Here is a 20,355-nt window from a genome sequence, read left to right on the forward strand (position 1 = left end):
TAAAATGCCTGTATAGCCTAGTCTGCCAGCGCTGTTGCTCCCACCAGCAGAGAGCACTGAAGGTGAATTACAGCTTTAACTCTTGGTGATCGGGACATTTTTCTGTGCTGGGTGTGCCCTGTGCCTCAAGGTTTGTGTGGGAGCAGGCAGTGCAGGGCTTGGTGCACAAGCGGAAGACCAGCGTGATCTGGGAGTCAGGCAGAGGAGATCGTCCTTGGTGTGGTAGGTACAAAGTCCGGGTTTGCTGTGTCACTTCTCTGGTTTCTGTTGGGTTGGAGTCGGCTCCCCCAGTACATCTGGCATGATAACTGACAGGCTTGTTGTGGAACCAGTGCCTGGTGGCGTGGCTGCAGGACCTTGTCTGGTGTGCTTCTGCTCCAGCATTTTCTCTGAGCACTTACCTGCTACATCTCCTGTCCTTTCTGGGAGCACGCACAGCCTTTCTGCGTGGAGGCATGCTTTATTTTTACCCGTATTTCCAAGGGAATTTCACAAGCTAGCTGGATTGCTCTGTGTGTTTGTTTCTTTTGCACGTTACCACTGTACTTGAATGGATTAAGCCCCTCTGTTGTTCCTGGTGAGGGGATTCTCACCTACTGTGAAACCGTGCTGGTAGGCCGATGGCATTTGAGTGTGCCTCCTCTGCTCTGTGAGGAAGAGCTGCCAGAGGACTGGGAACTGACAGCTGTATGTGGCAGTATAGTCTCTTATGGTGTACTGGCTGTAAGGGAAAGCGTGTTTCAAAGAGCAGGAAATACAGTAACTTGCAGTCTGGGGAGTGCTGGAAATCATGTGAGAGCATGAGAAGCAGCAGTAGAGAGTGTCTCGTGTCCATTTTTAGGAAGTACTTAATACCATGCGGTGTTCACAATGTCCTCTTCTCAAGGTTGCACTTAATGGGTGGAATACTTTTCACCACTTTACAGTTGGGGAAAACATGGTAAAGGGCAACCGCTTGACATTTATGTATGTGGAGCTATGGTCAGAGGTGAACAGCTGTGTCCTTGATGTGTACAGATCATGCGTACTGTGTATTCAAACTCTGTCACTTCTTCAGCAGACAGTGCTGCTATTGTAGGTGACAGTGCAAGACACACTCGTTTCCTGGTGTTTATAAAGCATAGCTTGTATCCTGACAATTGGCTTCCATGGTCACAGCATAAATCAGAGCCAGCCTGCAAACCCAGAAACCCTGACCTGCAACCCAAACTGTTGCTGATGCTTCCTTGGTGTCCTCTTTCCCTGCCAAAGAGTTGTCCCTTCTTCCTTTTCCCTCCTCCCTGCAAACTCATGCACCTCTCAAACTGGTCTCTCTGTTTCTGTAGGTCTTCTTGAGCTGAAAGGATGAAAATTGGCGATTGGAAAGTCACTGTCGCTGTCCTAAGCTTCATCCTAAATTCTGGAGTCCCAGTGGATGTCTTTGGGTGTACGAGCCTACAAGAGTGTCCACTGTCCCCTTCCATGATTTAGACAGCGACTTGGAGCATGCATCATTGTAAGGTTTACATGATTTCAGTGCTGGCGGTGACACTGTCCCTTTCCCAGTTGGTGCAAAGGGGTTAGTTTCACAATGGAGCTGCCTATCTAAAACTATCTTGAATCCCGGATGCCCTCCTATCCCGAGGGTCTCTTTCTGCTCCCTCCTTTTGTGCTGAGCAGCATGTTCCCTGGGCTCACTCATGCTAGATCAGTCCCTGCCCTCCCCACCATCACCTGCTTCCAGTAGCACAGCTGGCCCCTGGCTTGCCCTGCACCTGACTGTCTCTATCCCTTTTTGCATGCTGTGGTTCCAGAGCGGGATGGTCGGCCACCAAAGCTGCAATGTCGTCCCTGACGACCTCCAGTGAGGGAGAGAACTCCACGCCCAGGTTTGTTGTCGGTTCCAGGGACGATGAGACAGACTTTCTGGGATCAAACATGAAGACAGACGAAACTGATTTCTTTGAAGATGATGAAGAGGAGGAGTCGGTAAGGAGGTCCCAGCATTCTGGGTTGGAGCATCTGTGCAGAATTCCTGGGTGTCAGCCAGGGTTTGCGCAGTTGCTGCTGAGGCCATAGGCTGTCAGGACTTCAGGGGACGTGGCACCAGGCTGTGTGGCGCAACTGTGGGGAACAGCAATGTCATTTCTGACAGGACATATTACATTGTCATGCTGCCATACTCGCTGCCTCATGCTGCAGTAAATCCTAGCCTTTAAACTTGTGGGTCTTTTTCAGGTACTATAGCAGATTTCTTTGTCCTAGCAACTTAACCCTGACACTCCTGTAAATCTTTCTGTTTCATCAGGGAAATTTTTCAGGAAAACTCTGGGAACTGTGAAAAGGGCAAAGGTGTGTCTGCAGAAAGGAAGCATTTATTTTTTTCTGTAATCTCCAGGAACAGGATGCAGAAAGGAGAATGATCTCCAGCTCCTGACTGCTTTTGGCCCCTATTCAGTGTTATATTAAATGTTACATTTGCTGTTCTGCACATGGGACTTGGATGCTGCAGGGACATTGCTGCTGGCTGTGCGAATTGCTGGGACCATACACCAATGCAGCAGTCATTTCCATTGCCTCTGTACCCTGAGTCTCCATTGCAAGTGGGTTGTTGACCTCAGAGCCCACATGGGCTTCCTTCAAACCCATGCAGTGTTGTGTACCTTGATGCTCAGTGAGGAACTATTTATCAGGTGTGGTGAAGGATTTGGAAACCTTTTCACTTTCCAGGTGTTGCTCTTGCTGTGGAACCTTGGCTTTGCAAGTCTGTGCAGTAACTTCTAAAGTCTCAGCTTACAGTTAGAAGCCACAATTGTTTGTGCTGGGTAACCCGCAGTCCTCTGTGTATCACTTCAGATGATCTCACTGCATTTAATCTTGCATGGGCCAGAATTAATCTGTCAGGAAAACATCCAGTCTGGGGTTTCTAGACGTTGACAGAAGTCCACCACGGACCTCAGCCTGTTCCTCTGTTACGGTTACCAGTGCTTTTTGAATGCCTGCCTTCTTTCTTGACTTATGCAACTTCATCCCACTGGATCTTGTACCTTTGTCAGATACATGGAAGAGCACTTGGTACTGTTTCTCTTCTACTCATAGCTACCTATTGTTGTAATCTCCCCTTCATTTTCTCACATAAGACAAACAGACTGAGCTCCTGGGCTTTTTTTGCTATAAAATATTTGTGGCTCTTTCCTGAGCCTGCCTAAGTCCACCAACTGCCTTGGTGAGTTGTGGGCCAGAGAACATGATGTGGGATTCCAGTTCCTGCTGCTTGTTCAGGTGCCAGGTATTTATTTTTGACCTTAGCATTAGTGCCCAGTAAAAGGAGGAGGTACATACTACTTGGCAAAGAAGCAGTTGTTTTGGGCTGGTCCTTAATGATGTCCCCCAGTGGACTCTTGTGGGACCTGGAAGTGTGTATGGGTTTGAGTCTAGCAAGAGCTGTAAGTGCGTAAGGTTGGAAGAAAACCCCTTGTTTGTTCTGCATTGCTGCATCTCTACACTGTTGTAGTTTAAATGCGGTAAAGTAGTCGACCCTGTACTAAACTGATCTCTATCTTCCCTTAGCCACCTGAACGGCAGATTGTGGTTGGAATCTGTGCCATGACCAAAAAGTCCAAGTCAAAGCCCATGACACAGATTCTGGAGCGTCTGTGCAAGTTTGAGTATATCACAGTGGTGATTATGGGGGAAGATGTTATTCTGAATGAACCGGTGGAGAACTGGCCCTCTTGTGACTGCCTAATATCATTCCACTCCAAAGGTAAAAAGTCTGTGGCAGGCCTTAGCCTGCTTGAGATTTGGGCAAGGGAGCTTCCACTCATTCTTCCACCCCTGCCCCCCGGTCCCTCTGTATTTCAGGATTCCCACTGGATAAAGCGGTCGCTTATGCCAAGCTGTGCAAGCCATTTCTGATTAATGACCTTGATATGCAGTATTATATCCAGGACAGGTAGGTGTCTGTGATCCACTAAAGCCCCTTCCCTCTCCCTTTGATTCCTCTCCTCAGCATGCTGTGCAAACTTCGTCTTCCTGGCCACACGCAAATGAGTGAGCTGGGGAGGAAGGGGACCTTAGCAGTGGCTTTTAGGAGTTGTTTCCCCAAAACATGGAGGGGAATAGATTTTGCGATAAACCCATTGAGACTTGACATGTTTCATTTTCTGGTGCAGATGTCTTGTAAGGAATGGCTAGATCAAGTAGGAAGTGGAAGAGGACTTGCAGAATGAGACTGCCACGACTAAGACAAAAAGACTAGTCTCTGAGTAGGAGAGCCAAGTAGTGGGATGGGGTTCTGGGCCAGACATTGGGAGCAAGGCCAGGTCAGATTCTGAGGAAGGTATGTTGGTCAGACACTTCAAGGGGCTTCTCAGTCAGCTCTTGGTAGAGGCCACCAGCAGTCACATACTTCAGTGCATACAGCCAGACTGCTTTGGCTGTATATGGGTAGGGCTCATACCAGACCCCAAACCTTCTGCCATGTCTTTGGGTTGCGAGGCGTGTTCCTGTGGGTGCTGATAGGTACCCCAAAGTGTAACTCTAGTGGAAGAATTGCAGTTTCCCTACTGACACAGGATGAAAAGAGGCTCTGCTGCATCTGCCTGGCCTGGGCATTGGGCAGCCTAGCATGACAGGGCACCCTTCGAGAGGGCAGATCTGGGTAGGTGGCATGTGCTGGGTGTGTTGCTGGTGGTTGGGCATGTGCTAGTAAATAAGCATCCATGTTTAGGTCAGATAGAGATTTACTCTGGGACATCTCTGTCTGGAGTAGGACTGGGGCATGCCCCATAGCCTGTAGGTCTTATCTGGAGAGCATGTGCTGAGAAGTATTTGCACTCTGTCTTGAGGCTTTTTTGTATTCATTTGACTTTGTTTTTCATCAGTGGGAGCGAAGCCTTTCCCTTGGCATGAACTGAGGACGTTCTAGAGTCTTCTGACACTGTTTCTGTCCTCTACAGGCGTGAAGTGTATCGGATCCTTCAAGAAGAGGGAATAGACTTGCCCCGCTATGCTGTGCTCAATCGAGACCCTGATAGACCAGAAGGTCAGTGCCCAGGCTCTACTGAAAGGCATTTTCACATACTGTACTATTTAAGATATTCTGCAGAGAACAGGTCCTGATAATCAGCTTGAAGAGGCCTGATCCACAAGTCTGTTGTTTTTTGCGGACAAAGGTCCCAACAGCAAAACTGGCTGACTGGCCCAGACTGAAGGCCAGTGGACTTGGGCTTCAACTTTGCACTAAGGCTGTCTCACCCTTTCCTAACGTGCTGCTGTGGTGCTTTGTCTTCAGAGTGCAACTTGGTGGAAGGAGAGGACCACGTGGAGGTAAACGGAGCTGTTTTCCCAAAGCCATTTGTAGAGAAGCCAGTCAGTGCTGAAGACCATAATGTGTATATTTACTACCCAACATCAGCAGGTGGGGGCAGCCAGCGGCTCTTTCGGAAGGTGAGGAGGGGGACTCCAGTTTTGGTGTTGGAACCAGCAGATCTGTAGCTCTGAGACCCATGTAGCTTCAGGAGGGAATGTTGGGGCAGGTGAAGGGGAAAGGAAGGTTTTGTGGTGGGGAAATCTAGACCTTCTTAGAACTTTTAGTTCAACCCCATCTACCTGGGAATTGCAGAAGGACATATTTTAGTGGTAGTGCTGACTTCGCCTTCCCCATCCTCTGTTTGACCTGTGTCCTGTCTAGCAGTCATGGAGAACTGTGTCCCTTATTGAATTGCATACTGTTTTTTCCAGATCAGTTCCTCAGTTTATCAAGATGATTTTTTAAAAAAATTTATGTTCCTGTCCTCTAACATCATTGTTGCCCTTCTCAGCTTAGTGTAGCTTGCAAATGTGATAAATGCAGTATTTATTCCTAGATTCCACAGGGAATCTGCCCTTACTCACTTCCCCCACTTTGCCAGAAAACAGTGGCAATAGCTCTGATGTATCTTTTTTCCAATCACTTATGCATCTGCTATTAATAATCTTAAAATGATTTTTTCCTTAGCTAACATACAGGCATGCCACCTGAGGTTGTATCCAAAGTCTTACTAAAAATGACAACATCATCCTCCTCTGTCCATAAGATCAGTCAGCTGCCCTTGAAGGAGGTTAAATTGGTCTGATTATCACCTGTCATCATTTATTTTCATTTGTTTATTAGCTAGGCTCCTTACTTTCTAGGTCTTTATCCACTGTTTTTTGTTCCATATCCCTGTAGTGATTGGAGTCAACGTAATGATCTATAATAACTTCTCTCCTCTTTAAAGCCTGGAAAAGGACATACCTACTGTCTGTGTTCTGGAGTCTCTTTTGTCCCCCATAAATAAGTGTGCCATAATAGCTGGGGGTTCCAAGAGGTGTTCTGCTAATTCTCTACTTATGGGATGAAGCTTATGTTTTTTGTTGTTCCACCTAAGAAAAGGAGCCCCCTGCTCTTCCCTGAGGTGTTTATTCTGTCCTTTCAGATTGGCAGCCGGAGTAGTGTGTACTCCCCAGAGAGCAGTGTGAGGAAGACAGGCTCATACATTTATGAGGAGTTCATGCCTACAGATGGCACTGATGTAAAGGTAAGGACAAGCCTGGAATAGCTCCTTCCTTCTCCAGGCCTGGGATGGCTGAAGGTTGGGCAGTCCTGCTTAGTCGTACTTAGATTCTGGAGTGTTTGTTTGAGCTGTGAGGCATTGACTGTGCAGCGTGGATCCCAAAGAGGGGAGCGGGTGTTCTGTAGGTCATAACAGGAGAAATGTGCAAGACCATCTGGTCTTCTTCTCTCTGTGTCTGCAGTAGAAATACCTTCTGGAAGCTGCAGTTAGTCTAGGTGGTTATGTCAGGTTTAACTATTTCTCTTCCCAGGTGTACACTGTTGGGCCAGACTATGCCCATGCAGAAGCTCGCAAATCCCCTGCTTTGGATGGGAAGGTTGAACGGGACAGTGAAGGGAAAGAAATCCGTTACCCAGTCATGCTGACTGCCATGGAGAAACTAGTTGCCCGGAAAGTCTGTGTAGCCTTTAAGGTCTGTGTTTTCTCCCCTATGCAAGCGGGATACTCCATGAATGTCTGATTTGAATCTTGGTCAGTGTTAAAGCTTGAGCTCTGTTACCCTGATGTGTCTCTTGTGTGGCAGTCTTCCACAACTGATGCCAGTTGCTGTCTCTGCTGGCTGGGTGCAGCTGGTCCTGCTGGCCATGGCAGTTTGCTGGTCAGAGATGACTGGGAAGGCAGGAGGGCCTGCAGCAAATCCCCTCTGTGCTGGCAGGTGGCTGGTGTCCAGCGTACATCTGAGCATTTAATACCAGATTCTGAGCATGCTGCTGTCCATCTGACCTGCACTTGTCCTGCCTTTACTGTTTCCTAGTTGTGTTTGTGTGGAAAGCTTGGTCTTCTTTTCTTCTGGTTTGTTTTTTTTTTGTTGTTGTATTTTGGATCTGGCTTTGGTGCACATTTGTGTTCTATTTTACAGGTCGGTAGAGTGAGTGTGTGAGTCTAGGTATGGTTACATGACATGTTCAGCAATGGCAGCAGAAGAAGCACGTGGCTACTTGTTCCTGCCCCTGCTGCAATCTGGAACCCATGCATTTGTTGTGATACAGCTGTGGGCTTGTTCTACCTTGTAGCCTTTTCTACATAGTGATGGATGTCTTTGCCTGCACCAGTTATTGTCTGTACTTGTCAGTCTGGTTCAAAACTCTTGGATTTAGAGGCAGGAGCAGGAGAGCCAGGAGCTGCTTTGTCTTAAGCCTTTAGAGCTCTGGGAGGTAGAAGGGCAGCCCTGATGGCTTAATCTGGGGGCTCGTGGGTTGGGCCTTTGATACAGCTGTGAGGGTGTAAAGGTTCCTCTAAAGGGCCTGTTACTGCTGGCTAGGGGGTGTATTTGCATGCTTCTTCATGGCTCATGAGGTAGGCATAGAGTGGAGGACGGCTGCAGCACCAGTGGAGCTGAACCGGGCAGTGTACATGGGCTTGGTCTGTGTGTGCGCCTGCTTGGCTGGGCAGCTGCCGTCCCCTTGCTGCACTCCCTCACAGCATGCCTGAGTCCTCTGTCCTCTGCTTCCTCATGCAGCAAACAGTGTGTGGGTTCGACCTCCTGCGGGCAAATGGCCACTCTTTTGTTTGTGATGTGAACGGCTTCAGTTTTGTGAAGAACTCTATGAAGTATTACGATGACTGTGCCAAAATCCTTGGGTATGTAGAATCAAGTTTTGATAGCGGGTAAGGTGACTCATAGCAAAGTAAAATGAATGTGGAGTCCTGATCAGTACGTCGGAGAAGTCTGCAGGTGGTTCATATGGGAACATTTGTTCAGCAGGTGAAAGCTTGGCTCTGGGAGGAATGGGTTAATTATTTTTAGCCTCTGGAGCTCCTGCCTGCATTGGCATTAGCTGTCTTTGTCTACAGCTAGTTGTATCTTACAGGACATTTCATTGGATACTAAGCCCAGCTGTGGTATTGGTGATGGGAGGGAAACTGGTGTCCTTTTCTGGTGCCCTGACTAGCCCATGGTGTGATAGATATCTCTGCGAGGAAAGTGGGGAGAAATTCTGTGGCTCTCTTCAAATCTGTCAGCTGGACCACTAAGGAGGAAGTGAAGGACCAAGGGAATGGAATTCCTTGTGAGTTTTGTATTCTCATTTTTTCCAGAAATATAATCATGCGGGAATTGGCTCCCCAGTTTCATATTCCCTGGTCCATCCCAACAGAGGCAGAAGACATTCCCATTGTCCCCACAACCTCAGGCACCATGTGAGTACCTGCCATCCTCTCAAAAGAATGCTGGTGATGGCTACATGAGGGACAAAGTGCAAATCCTGTCCAAGGGACAGACATCACCCAGCAGCATGGCGTTCCCCAGCTGCTGTGTTGGTTGCAACCCTGAAATGCCCATGGAAAGGCTTAGCCCTTTTGCACACAAAGGGGAAGACAGATTGTAAATTAGTCATAGGTTTGATGAATGCAGATGAGCAGTCATTGAAGGAATTACAGAAACTGCTCACGTGGCTTTCAGAAGGCCCAATTTCTTTATCAGCACAGGAAACAGATCAGGGCATCGCTGTAGCTGGCTCACTGTTCAGTAGGCTGCTACTTGGAGAAAATGCATGTTGAGCTGTGGGTGGAAAACAATTAGCTGAAGTATTCATGTTACCTGTACACTTGGCAGACCCTCATTTGATACTGTTGGCCTTACTAGTTTTCCCCCACATAAGGCTAAAGGACCAAAGGCAAAAGTTTCTTTGTGATCCTCAGCACACTTGTACACTTGTATGAAGTGAACAAAGTAGCTGCTACAGAAAAGGTAGATTGAGAGTATGTATTCATCCTTCTTTTGCTGTGTGATCATTTGGAAAACGTTGGCAAACACAAACACTGCACAGCTCACAGGACTGCTGGCTTCAATGGCACCTTGTGACAATGAGACTGAGAATCAATCCCCATTTCTCTGCGATCCTATAAGAAATAGTTGGATATTGTAGTATCTGAAAAAGCAAACTCATGTAGCCATTCTGAAATTAGCCAGCCTAACTACTGGTTCCTGCAGGTGGCTGATTGCTATGGGATCTTTCTACATACAGCTCTTAGTGGTTGCTCAAAGACAGGACCCCAGCTGTATAACCATTCTTCTGAATCAAGTTGTTTTTTCCTGGGTCTTTCTATATCGTTTCTGTAGATTCTGTAACATCCAGCCTTGTCCTTTCTGCTGCCTGTCATATTATGGTACTGTGGTGCTTTTCCCTGATAGGAAATCAGATGACCTGGTAGGGTCTGCAGTACTTTGACTGCTTTTACAGCCTTGGCACTTGTGCCTGGTTTAGCCTGGGAGAAGTTCTGCCACTGATGAGGAAAGCAGCTGTAAAAAGGATGGAACTGAAAGAACAATGGGAAGCTACTTTCTGGTGGCAATTCTGGAGTGTAGGGGCACATTTGTCAGCTGTATCTTGTGTTTCCCCAGGATGGAGCTTCGGTGTGTTATTGCAGTCATCCGGCATGGAGATCGCACCCCAAAGCAGAAGATGAAGATGGAAGTTAAGCATCCCCGGTAAGAGTCAAGGCAAGAAGATGCTGTGCTGCTGGGAAGTGAGGAGGGCCCATATTCTGAATCAAAAGGAGGAGCAGAAGGGCTGAGTGCATGGGAGGCAGTGCTTTTTTCTGGCTCCATTCAAGCAAGAGCTTTCTGCCCAATTGAGGGAGCCCCCTTTGCGCATAAGGATCCTAGCACCTTCTGTGTGAACACTGGAAGAACAAGTGTTCTTGTTCTTCTAGGTGCTGCAAAGGGAAGTATCCCACTAAATGGGAAGCTAGTGACTGCTTCCTTTTTGTACCTGCAGCTGGAAACACTTGTTTTTTTCAGAATTTCTGAAGCACAGAAAGGAGCCAGTGGGCCTGCTGGTTCTCCCTGAAGAACAGAGCGTGAATGCATATGTAGGGATGACAGTCCTTGTAGCACTGAAACAGCAGAAAATGGATCAGGGTTCTTTGTTGTCTGTTCAGGTTCTTTGAATTATTTGAGAAATATGATGGCTACAAGACAGGGAAGTTGAAGCTGAAGAAACCAGAGCAGCTACAGGTGAGGGGAGTCCTCTTTGGGGTTACAGTGTGGGACATGCAGGTAATACGGATCCCAGTGCGAGGCAATTCTTTGGAAGGGTGGAAACCCTCAAAAGGGCAACAGTCTGTCACACAAACGCTCCCTTTCTCATTCCCCAGCCTGTGCACACTCAGCTGGGTGATAGTATGAAACCAGAATGGAAACTTTGCATCCTAGCTGATGTGAAGACTGTAGGATGGGGATGACCTGATGTAGCTTGCCCACCTGTGTGGTTGTCTCTGCTGAAAGATGGGTCCAGGCTAGGGAGTGGGGCAGTTGGAGGCACCTGCTTGTTTCTGAACAGGGCTGGCGCCCAGGGTGGGGATGAAGCAAACTGCAGTGTGAAAGTTTGTCCTGCCTGAGCTGTGTCTTATGAAATGATGTGTCTCTGACGAGTGTCTGTGTGGACCTGATACTGGGTGAAGCCATCTGGAGGCCTTGCAAGAGTACAGTGGTGAGTCTGAGGCAGAATTGCTGGATGCTTGAGACTGTCTGCTCTCCAACAGGAAGTGCTGGACATTGCACGACAGCTTGTGGTGGACCTGGGAACCCACAGTGATTGTGAGATTGAGGAGAGGAAATCCAAACTGGAACAGCTGAAGAGCGTCTTGGAGATGTAAGGGTTCATATCTTGGGGCACCATGAGTTTGTCTCAGAGCCGTGGGTCAGCATGTGATGTAGAAGCAAGCTGTGCTGCTGCTGTCCTGGCCAGCTGGCTCCCCCAGAGGTCAGAGTCTCCTCCATCCCCTATTAGCAGCTGTACATGAAAGGTGACATGCTCTTAACATTTTCTTCTTGGCATCAAAACCACTGCTGATTCTTGTTCCAAGTGTGTCTGGTTTTTGGCTAAACAACCTGTGACAAAACTGAGCTTCCTTTGCTGCAGGAGAGGAACTGGAGTCCTGTAGGGACCACATTGATATGAAGCATTTTTGGTAGATTTGGAAGAAATCTTGTTTTAAATAAGATTGTCCTGGTGCCAGAAGTTTAACAAAAAGGAGCTTGGAAAACATGAAAAGATGTTTGTGTCCTCTTAGGTTTCATACAGCCCAAATAAAAGACAATATGGTGGTGTTGGCATCTTAGAAACAAAAGAAGGGTTTCTCTCAGAACTGTAGCTCACTGTGGCGTACACAGGCAGTGCCTGTGTTCAAGCCATGTCTGTGGAGCAGAGGATGAATTTTTGCTATGATTCCTTCCCCTGCTCTTTCTGCTCGTTAGAGATGTGGTTATCCGCAGAGCATCTGGCAGATTGGTTTTTTTTCTGTGATCTCATTAATTCACTTGTTAAAGATGTAGATAGAAATTAACTAAGGTTGATTAAAGCCCCAGTGGGGTGTGAGAGCACAGAGTGTTGTCAGCCGAAGAGCAGGCAAGTAAATTTATCTTTGAATTTCATTTGGGGGATTTGTTTGGCTTTTTCTGGGAGTACGTGCCAGATCACAGGTAGATGGCAAAAATGTTCATGTTCCGTGGCAATTGGTGTTGCAGCAGAAAGTCTCTTGCCTGTGCTGTATTTTTGCTGTGTGCTGCCTAGGGACCTCTGGGCAAAGGGTGAGTGGAGTTGATTTGTTTAAACTTTTTTTCCCCCCTCTCCTTGTGACAGGTATGGACATTTTTCTGGCATTAACCGTAAGGTTCAGTTGACCTATCTGCCTCATGGACATCCAAAAGCTGCAAGTGAAGACGAAGGTAAAGAAACCTGATGTTGCTGTCATGATCTTCAAGCCTGGTGTTCAAGAGTGCGTGCAGCTATCCTACCTATATAGGCCTCTGGATGTGCAAGCAAAATTAGTGACCCATATCTTATCTTTGCTCACATCATATGAAGGGTTGGAGTGATGCATAATGTAGTGTACCAATATACCCTGGATGGTGCCACAGGGATTATGCTTCCAATTTCATGAATGTCAGCCTATACCTTCAAAAAGTAATGACTCTTAATTTTGTACTTGCTGGTTTGGTTCCTGGTGATTTTGGGTCAGGCTTGTGTTGAGAATGCTCTGCAAGGTGCTGATGACAACCTCTTCTTCCTCCCCTCCTCTCCCCCTGCAAGATCAGCTTTGAGATCTGATGTAGTGAGTACCTGTTTGTCTCCTAGAAGCTCGCCGAGAGTCTTCCCCATCCCTCCTCCTGGTGCTTAAGTGGGGTGGAGAGCTGACACCAGCAGGAAGGGTCCAGGCAGAAGAGCTGGGGCGAGCCTTTCGCTGTATGTACCCTGGTGGCCAAGGTAAGCTTTGTCCATGTATCTCTGGTCCTGTCCTGTGACTGTGCCAGGCTGCCCAGCCCAGGTGACTAATCACCAATGTGAGGGATGCTCAGACATCTGTGGGCTGTGTGCAGCCTGTGTGACTCAGGTCATCACTGTTCTTGTTTTTTTGAGTTGACCTGGTAAGGATAAATAATTCAGGTGGGTTTTGCACCCCAAGATCCCTAAGCTGGCTAGAGTTGTCTGCTGCAGTGGTTAAACTTTAGTATGTCTTGGAGCGCAATAACATTCTTCCAACTAATGTGCCAGTATTCAAAAAAGAGAAGCCATTCTAATAAGATACATTCCGATGAAGCAGATACAATTCAAAATTTATGTATGATTAACAAGGAATTTAGCTCAGATGTAGAGAACAGAGGAATTCTGTCTTGGAACACAGGTAATTCTGCCTTGAGACAGGAGAACAGAAAGGTAACTTCTCCGTATTTTCTCTGCATAATTCTGTGACACTGAAAAGCATTTAGTACACACACAGATCAACAAGACCCCAAAGGACAAGAAAAAAGGTTGAGATTGCCTTTTTCATCCAAGTAGAGTCAGAAGTAATACACTGCTACTGTATTGATCTGGTGAGACCAGTATTGGATACTGCTTATCTTTGACTTGTATGTTTAATTAATTCAATTTAATTAATTAAATGTCAAATTAATCAAGCTAATTTAAATTGAATTGGAGAAGATTTCCTTCTGGAATAAGGGAGAGTTACCCTTGGTGGCAGAGGGTTGGGACAGGGAATACTTAAGCAAACTGGACATACCTAAGTCCATGGGCCCTGATGGGATGGACCCATGAGTGCTGAGGGAGCTGGCAGGTTTCACCGTGAGGCCAGTCTACATTATCTTTGAAAGATTGTGGGGACTGGAGGAGGTGCCTGAGGACTAGAGGAGAGGAAATGTCACTCCTAGCTACAAAAACAACAAGAAGGAGGACCCAGGGAACTGCAGGCTGGTCATTCTCACCACAGTCACTGGGAAGGTGATGGAGCAGCTAATCCTGGAGACCATTTCTGGGCACATGAAGGATAGGAAGGTGATTGGGAGTAGTCAGCATGGACTCACAAAAGGAAGTCATGCTTAACCAACCTGATAACCTTCTACAGTGAAGTGACTGACTTGTTTAGATGAGGGGAGAACAATGGCTATGGCCTACTTTGACTTCAGTATGGCTTTTGACACTGTCTCTGGGAACATCCTTGTAGCTGATGGAAGTATGGGCTGGATGAGCAGACAGTGAGGTGGATTGAAAGCCAGCTAAATGGCTGGGCTCAGAGGGTGGTGATCGGTGGCACAAAGTCTAGTTGGAGGCCAGGAACTAGCAGTGTAGCCTAGGGGTGAAAACTGGGTCTGATCCTCTTTAATATCTTCATTAATGATCTGGGTGATGGGGCAGAGTGTACCCTCAGCAAGTTTGCAGATGACACAAAACTGGGAGGAGTGGCTGATACGCCAGAGAGTCATGCTGCCATCCAGAGGGACCTCAACAGGCTGGAGAAATGGGCTGGCAGGAACCTCATCATGTTCAACAAGGGGAATTGCAAAGCCCTGCTTCTGGGGAGGAACAACCCCCTGCACCAATACATGCTGGGAGCCAACCAACTGGAAAGCAGCTTTGCAGAAAAAGATCCAGGGGTCCTGGTGGGCACCAGGATGAATATGAGCCAAGAATGTGCCCTTGCCACAATGAAATCAAATGGTATCCTGGGCTGCATTAGGAGGAGCGTTGCAAGCAGGTCGAAGGAGGTGAGCTGTGAGGCCAAATGTTTGTGATCTCAAGAACACATTTTTAGCAAATGTGAGGATAAACTTTCCAAAGGATGAGAAAACTGAGTGCGCACGCTGTTGCTTACTGCAAGGTGCCAACAAGTAGAGCAGCCTGTCAGTGCACAGAGACTAAAGGAGGAGGAGCAGTAGCGGACAGAGGATCTTCATGAGAAGGCCTGTGTGCCATTCTTGAAGACGGGAGCAGTGAGTTAGGCTGGGGACTTCCTGGTGCTGTTGTGGATCTCTGAAGCCTGGAGCTGAGAGGATGAGCCACTGACTTGGACAAGAGATTGGGGAGACTGGAAGACTGTGCAGGAGAGGCAATTCCAGTGGAAGTACAGGGAGTAGATTGCAGCGTAATGAGCCAAAACCTGAGAGAAGAGACCTGTCTGCAGAGCTCTGGTCAAGTGGAGTGCAGTTACCAGCAAGCTGGGCTGAGCCCTAAGGTATGGTCTATGCCAGTTCTGAACTGACTTCTCCATATCTGGTGAGCACTGACTAGCTGCCCTTTTGCTCACAGTAGAGCTAGATCTGAGCATGTACAAGGTGACTTCAGTCCTTCTGAATCATGGCTTTGGAGACTTCTGCTTCACATGGTCATTCATGGAGAAGGAGAGATCTTATTTTGCAGTGAGATGCTGTGTTTCTCGGTAGCCGTTGGTACATGGAAGCTTTGTCCAGATATACAGCTGACTTCTGGCTGGTGTCTGTCATTGTCTAGCAGGGTGTTTCTCTGAGTTGTGAGCTCAGAGCTGGGAGCAGTTTTCCCATCTTCCCATGCAATGTGACTGGGTACTGTGCAAAATCATCATAGGATTCTAGGCAGCAGCAAATTAGTCACCACTGCACTGTCTTTGGAGGGTCAGACTCGAGACCTGCATGAGTTGCTTTCTCCCATTGCTGATCTGACTCCTGTGGTTGACTCAGCCACCATAAATAAACTGTCATTTTGTGCCGCAAGATAATTGTAGCTCTACAGGATATGCTTTGGAAGCCGGGTGCCTCCCTACTGAATAACTCTGCCTGCAGTTCTGATGGCAGCAGTACCTGCTCGTATGCAGAGTACTAGTAGAAGGAGGCAATTTTTTTTTGTGCATCTTTATTCTGCACAGGTGTATTCAGGCTAGCAGAACAATTACGGACTGTTCAGAGAGGGTTGCTGCGGAATTTGGGCAGCATCATACTTGACTGGTGAATGCTCACTTTTTTTCCTCAGAGTGAACTTTCCCAAGTTAAGCAAAGCCTGAATTAAATTTCTAGTCATCATATATAGCTAAAACTGTCTATTTGGGAGCAGCCTAAATGCTGGCTATGAAAGTGATTAATTCTCTATATAACTTTGTTACTACAATAAAGTTTGTTGTCTAAAGCAGTATATTCAGCTGATAGTTTTGCAGGTGTCAGAATATTAATTGTGAGTTTGTTCTCTGTTCCAGGTGATTATGCTGGTTTCCCTGGATGTGGCTTGCTGAGGCTGCACAGCACCTACCGTCATGATCTCAAGATTTATGCCTCAGATGAGGGACGAGTTCAGATGACAGCAGCAGCTTTTGCAAAGGTCCTTCTTCTCTTTTGGGCATCTGTTAGTTCTGCTACATTAGTCTTAAAATATGCCAGTTCTAAAGGAAAACATCTGGTGATGAGGAAGGAGTTGTCCTAGGAACTTCCCACTCTCTGTTGGGAGGATGGTAGCACATTATGCTAATAGCAACTGTATGGGGCGGTACTGGAAATCCAGTGTAGCTGCACATGTATGTTACCTTTAGTATCCTGTCCAGGATAGGACCCAGGCTGGAAAAGGAGTTATTTATGGAGTATTGCTGGTGTTTGATGTTAGAGCACATCAAACCTGTTGCTGAATATTAATTACCTACAGAATGAGTGTTTCTTGGGTGACTGCCCAGCCAGAGGGGTTATTCCTTGACTGCTGGATTTAAAAGGGGAATGAAATGTCTTTGGTGCAGTGTGGGGTGCAGGCTGGGGAGAGGACAGGTTCATCTGCAGTTAAAGCTGGAGCCAAGGGGAATCCTGTGGTGGACCTTAGCTGTTCTTCAAAGCCTCTGGTGTATCAACATTTTCCAGCAAACTGAATTGGCTGCTCAACAATTGCCTAGACAAATATGGGGCTGCTGCAGGCAGAGCTGGCCTTTTGCCTTGAATAGCTCTAGAAGCATGCCAGAGTCACTGGTGACTGCAGGTGCTGTTTCTGTAAAACTGCTCTTCAAGGGCAGTTGAGTTTTCACTCAAGTTGATTGAAGGCTGGCCATGAAACTACCAGAAATGTTTGTTGCTTGGGCTGCACATAGTTGAAATCTTGTCCTGTGTTGCTTTAGGGTTTGCTGGCCCTGGAGGGAGAGCTCACCCCCATCCTGGTGCAAATGGTGAAAAGTGCCAATATGAACGGTCTCCTGGACAGTGACAGTGATTCCCTTAGCAGCTGCCAACACAGAGTGAAGGCACGACTGCATGAAATCATGCAGAAGGATGCTGATTTCTGTGAAGAGGATTATGAAAAGGTAAAGCACCTGTGTGGCTTTGTTGCTTCCTGTATCTGGAAGGAGAATAGCATTGCTCCAGTGGTTTGATGTGAAGCCTGCTGGTATGTGAACAGTAGTTTGGTTAGTCTGAGATCAGTTCTGGTCAAAATTACAGGGTATAAACAGAACTTGAGGAGGGAAAGGGCAGGTTAATGGCCCCTGCCCTTCTCCAAGGGAAAATCCTCAGTGTTGCTCCACTGTCCCCTTCAAGAATCATCACGGTACCTTCCTCTCCCTTTAGAAGTCTCAGTGCATTTTATTCTCATGGGTGTGCTAAAAGAAGAGTTCTCGTGGTTTACTGCGTGGTGCCCAGAACAATCCCAGTTGCTGTGGACAGGGAGTATGCCTTGCCAGATTCTGGATCTGTGCTCTGTGCATGTGTGAACAGATCTTTTGGATGCAAACCCTTTTGTGGTCCTATCAGTGTCTGATAACTGCAGAGTAGAGAGCATGGGCTGCATCCAGCACAGCAACCAATAAAAGCAGTATAGCTGCTTCTCCAACAAGTCCCCAAAACACTATTTTTCCCAGATTCTGAGATCTGATTACCGGACTGAAATCCATTACCATTAAGGAACGTATTTATCACCTCAGAGAACTACTTCAAACTTCTCTGAAGCCCTTCTGCTCAAGCACAAAAGCAAAGTGAGACAAGAGTGGATGTTGTAGGTGGAGGGAGGTCTGATCTGAGAGGAGCAGTTGTTTGCTACCTCTGAGTTTGGTCCTGAGGAAGTTTTTAAAACATGCCTAACTACACCTAGGAATAGGCCAGCTCATTATGCTCAGCTGGGAGCACAACTTTTGTACCTAATCAGAAAGCAGTACAGCTGCAAAAGGCAGACATCTTGTGTTCACAGTCAGTAAAGATACTAACTAATCTGTACTGGTATCTTCTCTCAGCTAGCACCTACAGGCAGTGCTTCTCTGCTCAACTCCATGACATTTATCCAGAACCCAGTAGAGGTCTGTAACCAGGTGTTCACCCTGATTGAGAATCTTACCTCCCAGATACGAAAACGTCTGGAAGACCCAAAATCTGCAGGTGAGCATCAGAACCGGAAAGCAGATTCATTTATTATTACATCTTCAGAGCTCCCAAACACCACTATGGTTTATGTTTGTCTGTAGCAAAGAAATTCTAAAGTGAAATTCTGTATGTGCTATTGATGTAGAAGGCTCTTATTCCACTTTCAACTACTGTTAGAGCTGTAACGTAAAGGAAATGATATGTGCATCTTGGGTTTAGAGTGAATGTAAATAGCAGCAGTATAGCCTGGAGAAGTATGTCTGATTTTTTCAAGCATTTCCTGGAGGGAGCTCAAGACTGTAAACAGCAAGTTTTTCAGTCATGATTTGCTCATCTCTAAGAACTTTCCTAATAACAGTGCAGAGGTTTTAAAAAGGCATCTGTGGGACATTTCACACAATCTATGGCAGACATAAACCAATAGGCAAACAGTTGCACTTTTCTCAAGTATTTTGGAAGTAGCTTATTGCTGCAGGTTAAAACTCCGTGCAGCCGATCCAGTGGCTTTTCCAGTCTAGGATTCCCATGGGTGACATAATAATCAGAGCCCTTCTGTGCTGGGAGAAGTCAGTCATAGCTGTCACTTGAAATCTACACAGAAGTAGTGAGGATGTGAATGTGGTTTGGTGTTCTTTGCTGTTTAGACCTGCAGCTGTACCACAGTGAGACTTTAGAACTGATGCTGCAACGCTGGAGTAAGCTGGAACGAGATTTCCGCATGAAGAATGGGCGTTACGACATCAGCAAGATCCCTGATATCTACGACTGCATCAAGTATGATGTACAGCACAACTGTGCACTGAAACTGGAAGGCACAGCTGAACTCTTCAAACTCTCCAAAGCCCTGGCAGATGTGATCATACCCCAGGTATAGCCTGTCCTGCCAGTGTGACGATGTCTGTGGTGTCAGTTTCTGACCCTTTCCCTGTCTGTTTTTTCTTGATTCTTTTGCACGTTAACTCTCAAGGCAGCATATCACAGGTATTTCTCAGATATATCTCTCAGTGTTTGTATAAGCCTGCAACCATTTATGACTTAAGGTGTGGTAGGGCTGGCTTCCTGGATGAGGATTCTGACAGTGTCAGAATAATGAACAGCTGATGCAGCAGCTTTTCCATGTTCATCGTAGTGCATTATAGCACAGCTTCGAGTTGAGTGCGTGTGCTGTAGCAACACCCCATTCTCCACATACAAGATTGTACAGGGAAAGAGAGATTTCTGTGTTAAAGTGAAGGCTTGTTCTGGCAAGTTTGTTATTCTTGTCAAACTGGAACTTGTGCAGTTTCTGAAGTTGGCTTGCTTCTCACAAAGTTTATGCCCATGAACATGGGAGGGGAAAGGAGGGCCACATGCAATGGATCTCTGTAGTCACTGTTGTTCTGTCCCACTTCTGGCAGAACATCCTTCGTTTATATGGGATGAACTTCTACCAGCAAGGTCCAATTGCACTTGTGCCCGTGTAGAGCAGAAGTGGTCTTCTAAACTTTTTCACAGTGTTCTTCATGAGATATAGTTTGGCTATTTCCAGCATAGCACTTCAAGTTTTATCTTTGCAAGTAGCAGTTGTTGCATTAATGCTCATGCCAGGTCAGGGTATAAGTTTGTGTGTCATGAGAGGAGGGTCCCTGGCGGTACTTGCACCTCTCAACTGTTGGAAGAGTACTGACAGTCATGTCTAGACAGATTGGGATTCTTGGAGGAGTCTCTGTCCTCTGTCACCATCTGCAGTATGTGCAAAAAAGAGAAGAGTGACGTTTCCCTTTCTGTCCTTGTTTCTTGTCCTGTAGTGGTGCTTGTGGACAGACCTGTTGAAGTCCAGCCTCCTTTCATGTGAGGATGTGGCAAAGAACCAGGGCTCAGGGGTATCTATTGTTTTGTTCCTGCAGGAATATGGGATTAATAAGGAGGAGAAACTGGAGATTGCTATTGGCTTTTGTCTTCCTCTCATTAAAAAGATCCAGTTGGACCTACAGAGAACCCATGAAGATGAATCTGTCAACAAACTACATCCCTTGTAAGGATTGTGCTGCATGCTGCTGCTGGTGGGGAGGGCAGCTTTGGAGCAGCCTGTGGGAACCACGCCAGAAGAGTGTACTGGTGTGGAAGGAGGCACTGAACATACGTTGAAGGACACACCAAGAGGGAGATGTGTTCGTGCTCCTAGAACTAGAAGGGAAATGGAAAGGCGCATTGAGCATGGTGCCA

At 46.9% G+C, this 20,355-nt stretch overlaps 1 protein-coding gene across 1 annotated transcript in view; it reads left to right on the forward strand.

The window, feature by feature from the left end:
* The first annotated feature begins 1,821 nt into the window (after positions 1 to 1,821).
* The window catches only part of PPIP5K1 (diphosphoinositol pentakisphosphate kinase 1), a 45,698-nt gene continuing 27,164 nt past the window's right edge, over positions 1,822 to 20,355 (forward strand). The window contains exons 1-19 of the mRNA XM_010572207.1: positions 1,822 to 1,968; positions 3,550 to 3,745; positions 3,844 to 3,934; positions 4,941 to 5,026; positions 5,276 to 5,430; positions 6,441 to 6,542; positions 6,829 to 6,990; positions 8,038 to 8,159; positions 8,616 to 8,717; positions 9,922 to 10,008; positions 10,461 to 10,536; positions 11,064 to 11,173; positions 12,164 to 12,249; positions 12,659 to 12,787; positions 16,023 to 16,144; positions 16,920 to 17,102; positions 18,024 to 18,165; positions 18,795 to 19,018; positions 20,037 to 20,164. Of these exons, the coding sequence (XP_010570509.1) occupies positions 1,822 to 1,968; positions 3,550 to 3,745; positions 3,844 to 3,934; positions 4,941 to 5,026; positions 5,276 to 5,430; positions 6,441 to 6,542; positions 6,829 to 6,990; positions 8,038 to 8,159; positions 8,616 to 8,717; positions 9,922 to 10,008; positions 10,461 to 10,536; positions 11,064 to 11,173; positions 12,164 to 12,249; positions 12,659 to 12,787; positions 16,023 to 16,144; positions 16,920 to 17,102; positions 18,024 to 18,165; positions 18,795 to 19,018; positions 20,037 to 20,164 (2,450 nt within the window). The remainder of the gene's footprint in view (positions 1,969 to 3,549; positions 3,746 to 3,843; positions 3,935 to 4,940; positions 5,027 to 5,275; positions 5,431 to 6,440; positions 6,543 to 6,828; positions 6,991 to 8,037; positions 8,160 to 8,615; positions 8,718 to 9,921; positions 10,009 to 10,460; positions 10,537 to 11,063; positions 11,174 to 12,163; positions 12,250 to 12,658; positions 12,788 to 16,022; positions 16,145 to 16,919; positions 17,103 to 18,023; positions 18,166 to 18,794; positions 19,019 to 20,036; positions 20,165 to 20,355) is intronic.

This window comes from Haliaeetus leucocephalus, unplaced genomic scaffold, assembly GCF_000737465.1.
Source record: "Haliaeetus leucocephalus isolate CR32 unplaced genomic scaffold, Haliaeetus_leucocephalus-4.0 Scaffold339, whole genome shotgun sequence".
Classification (NCBI taxonomy): Eukaryota; Metazoa; Chordata; class Aves; order Accipitriformes; family Accipitridae; genus Haliaeetus; species Haliaeetus leucocephalus.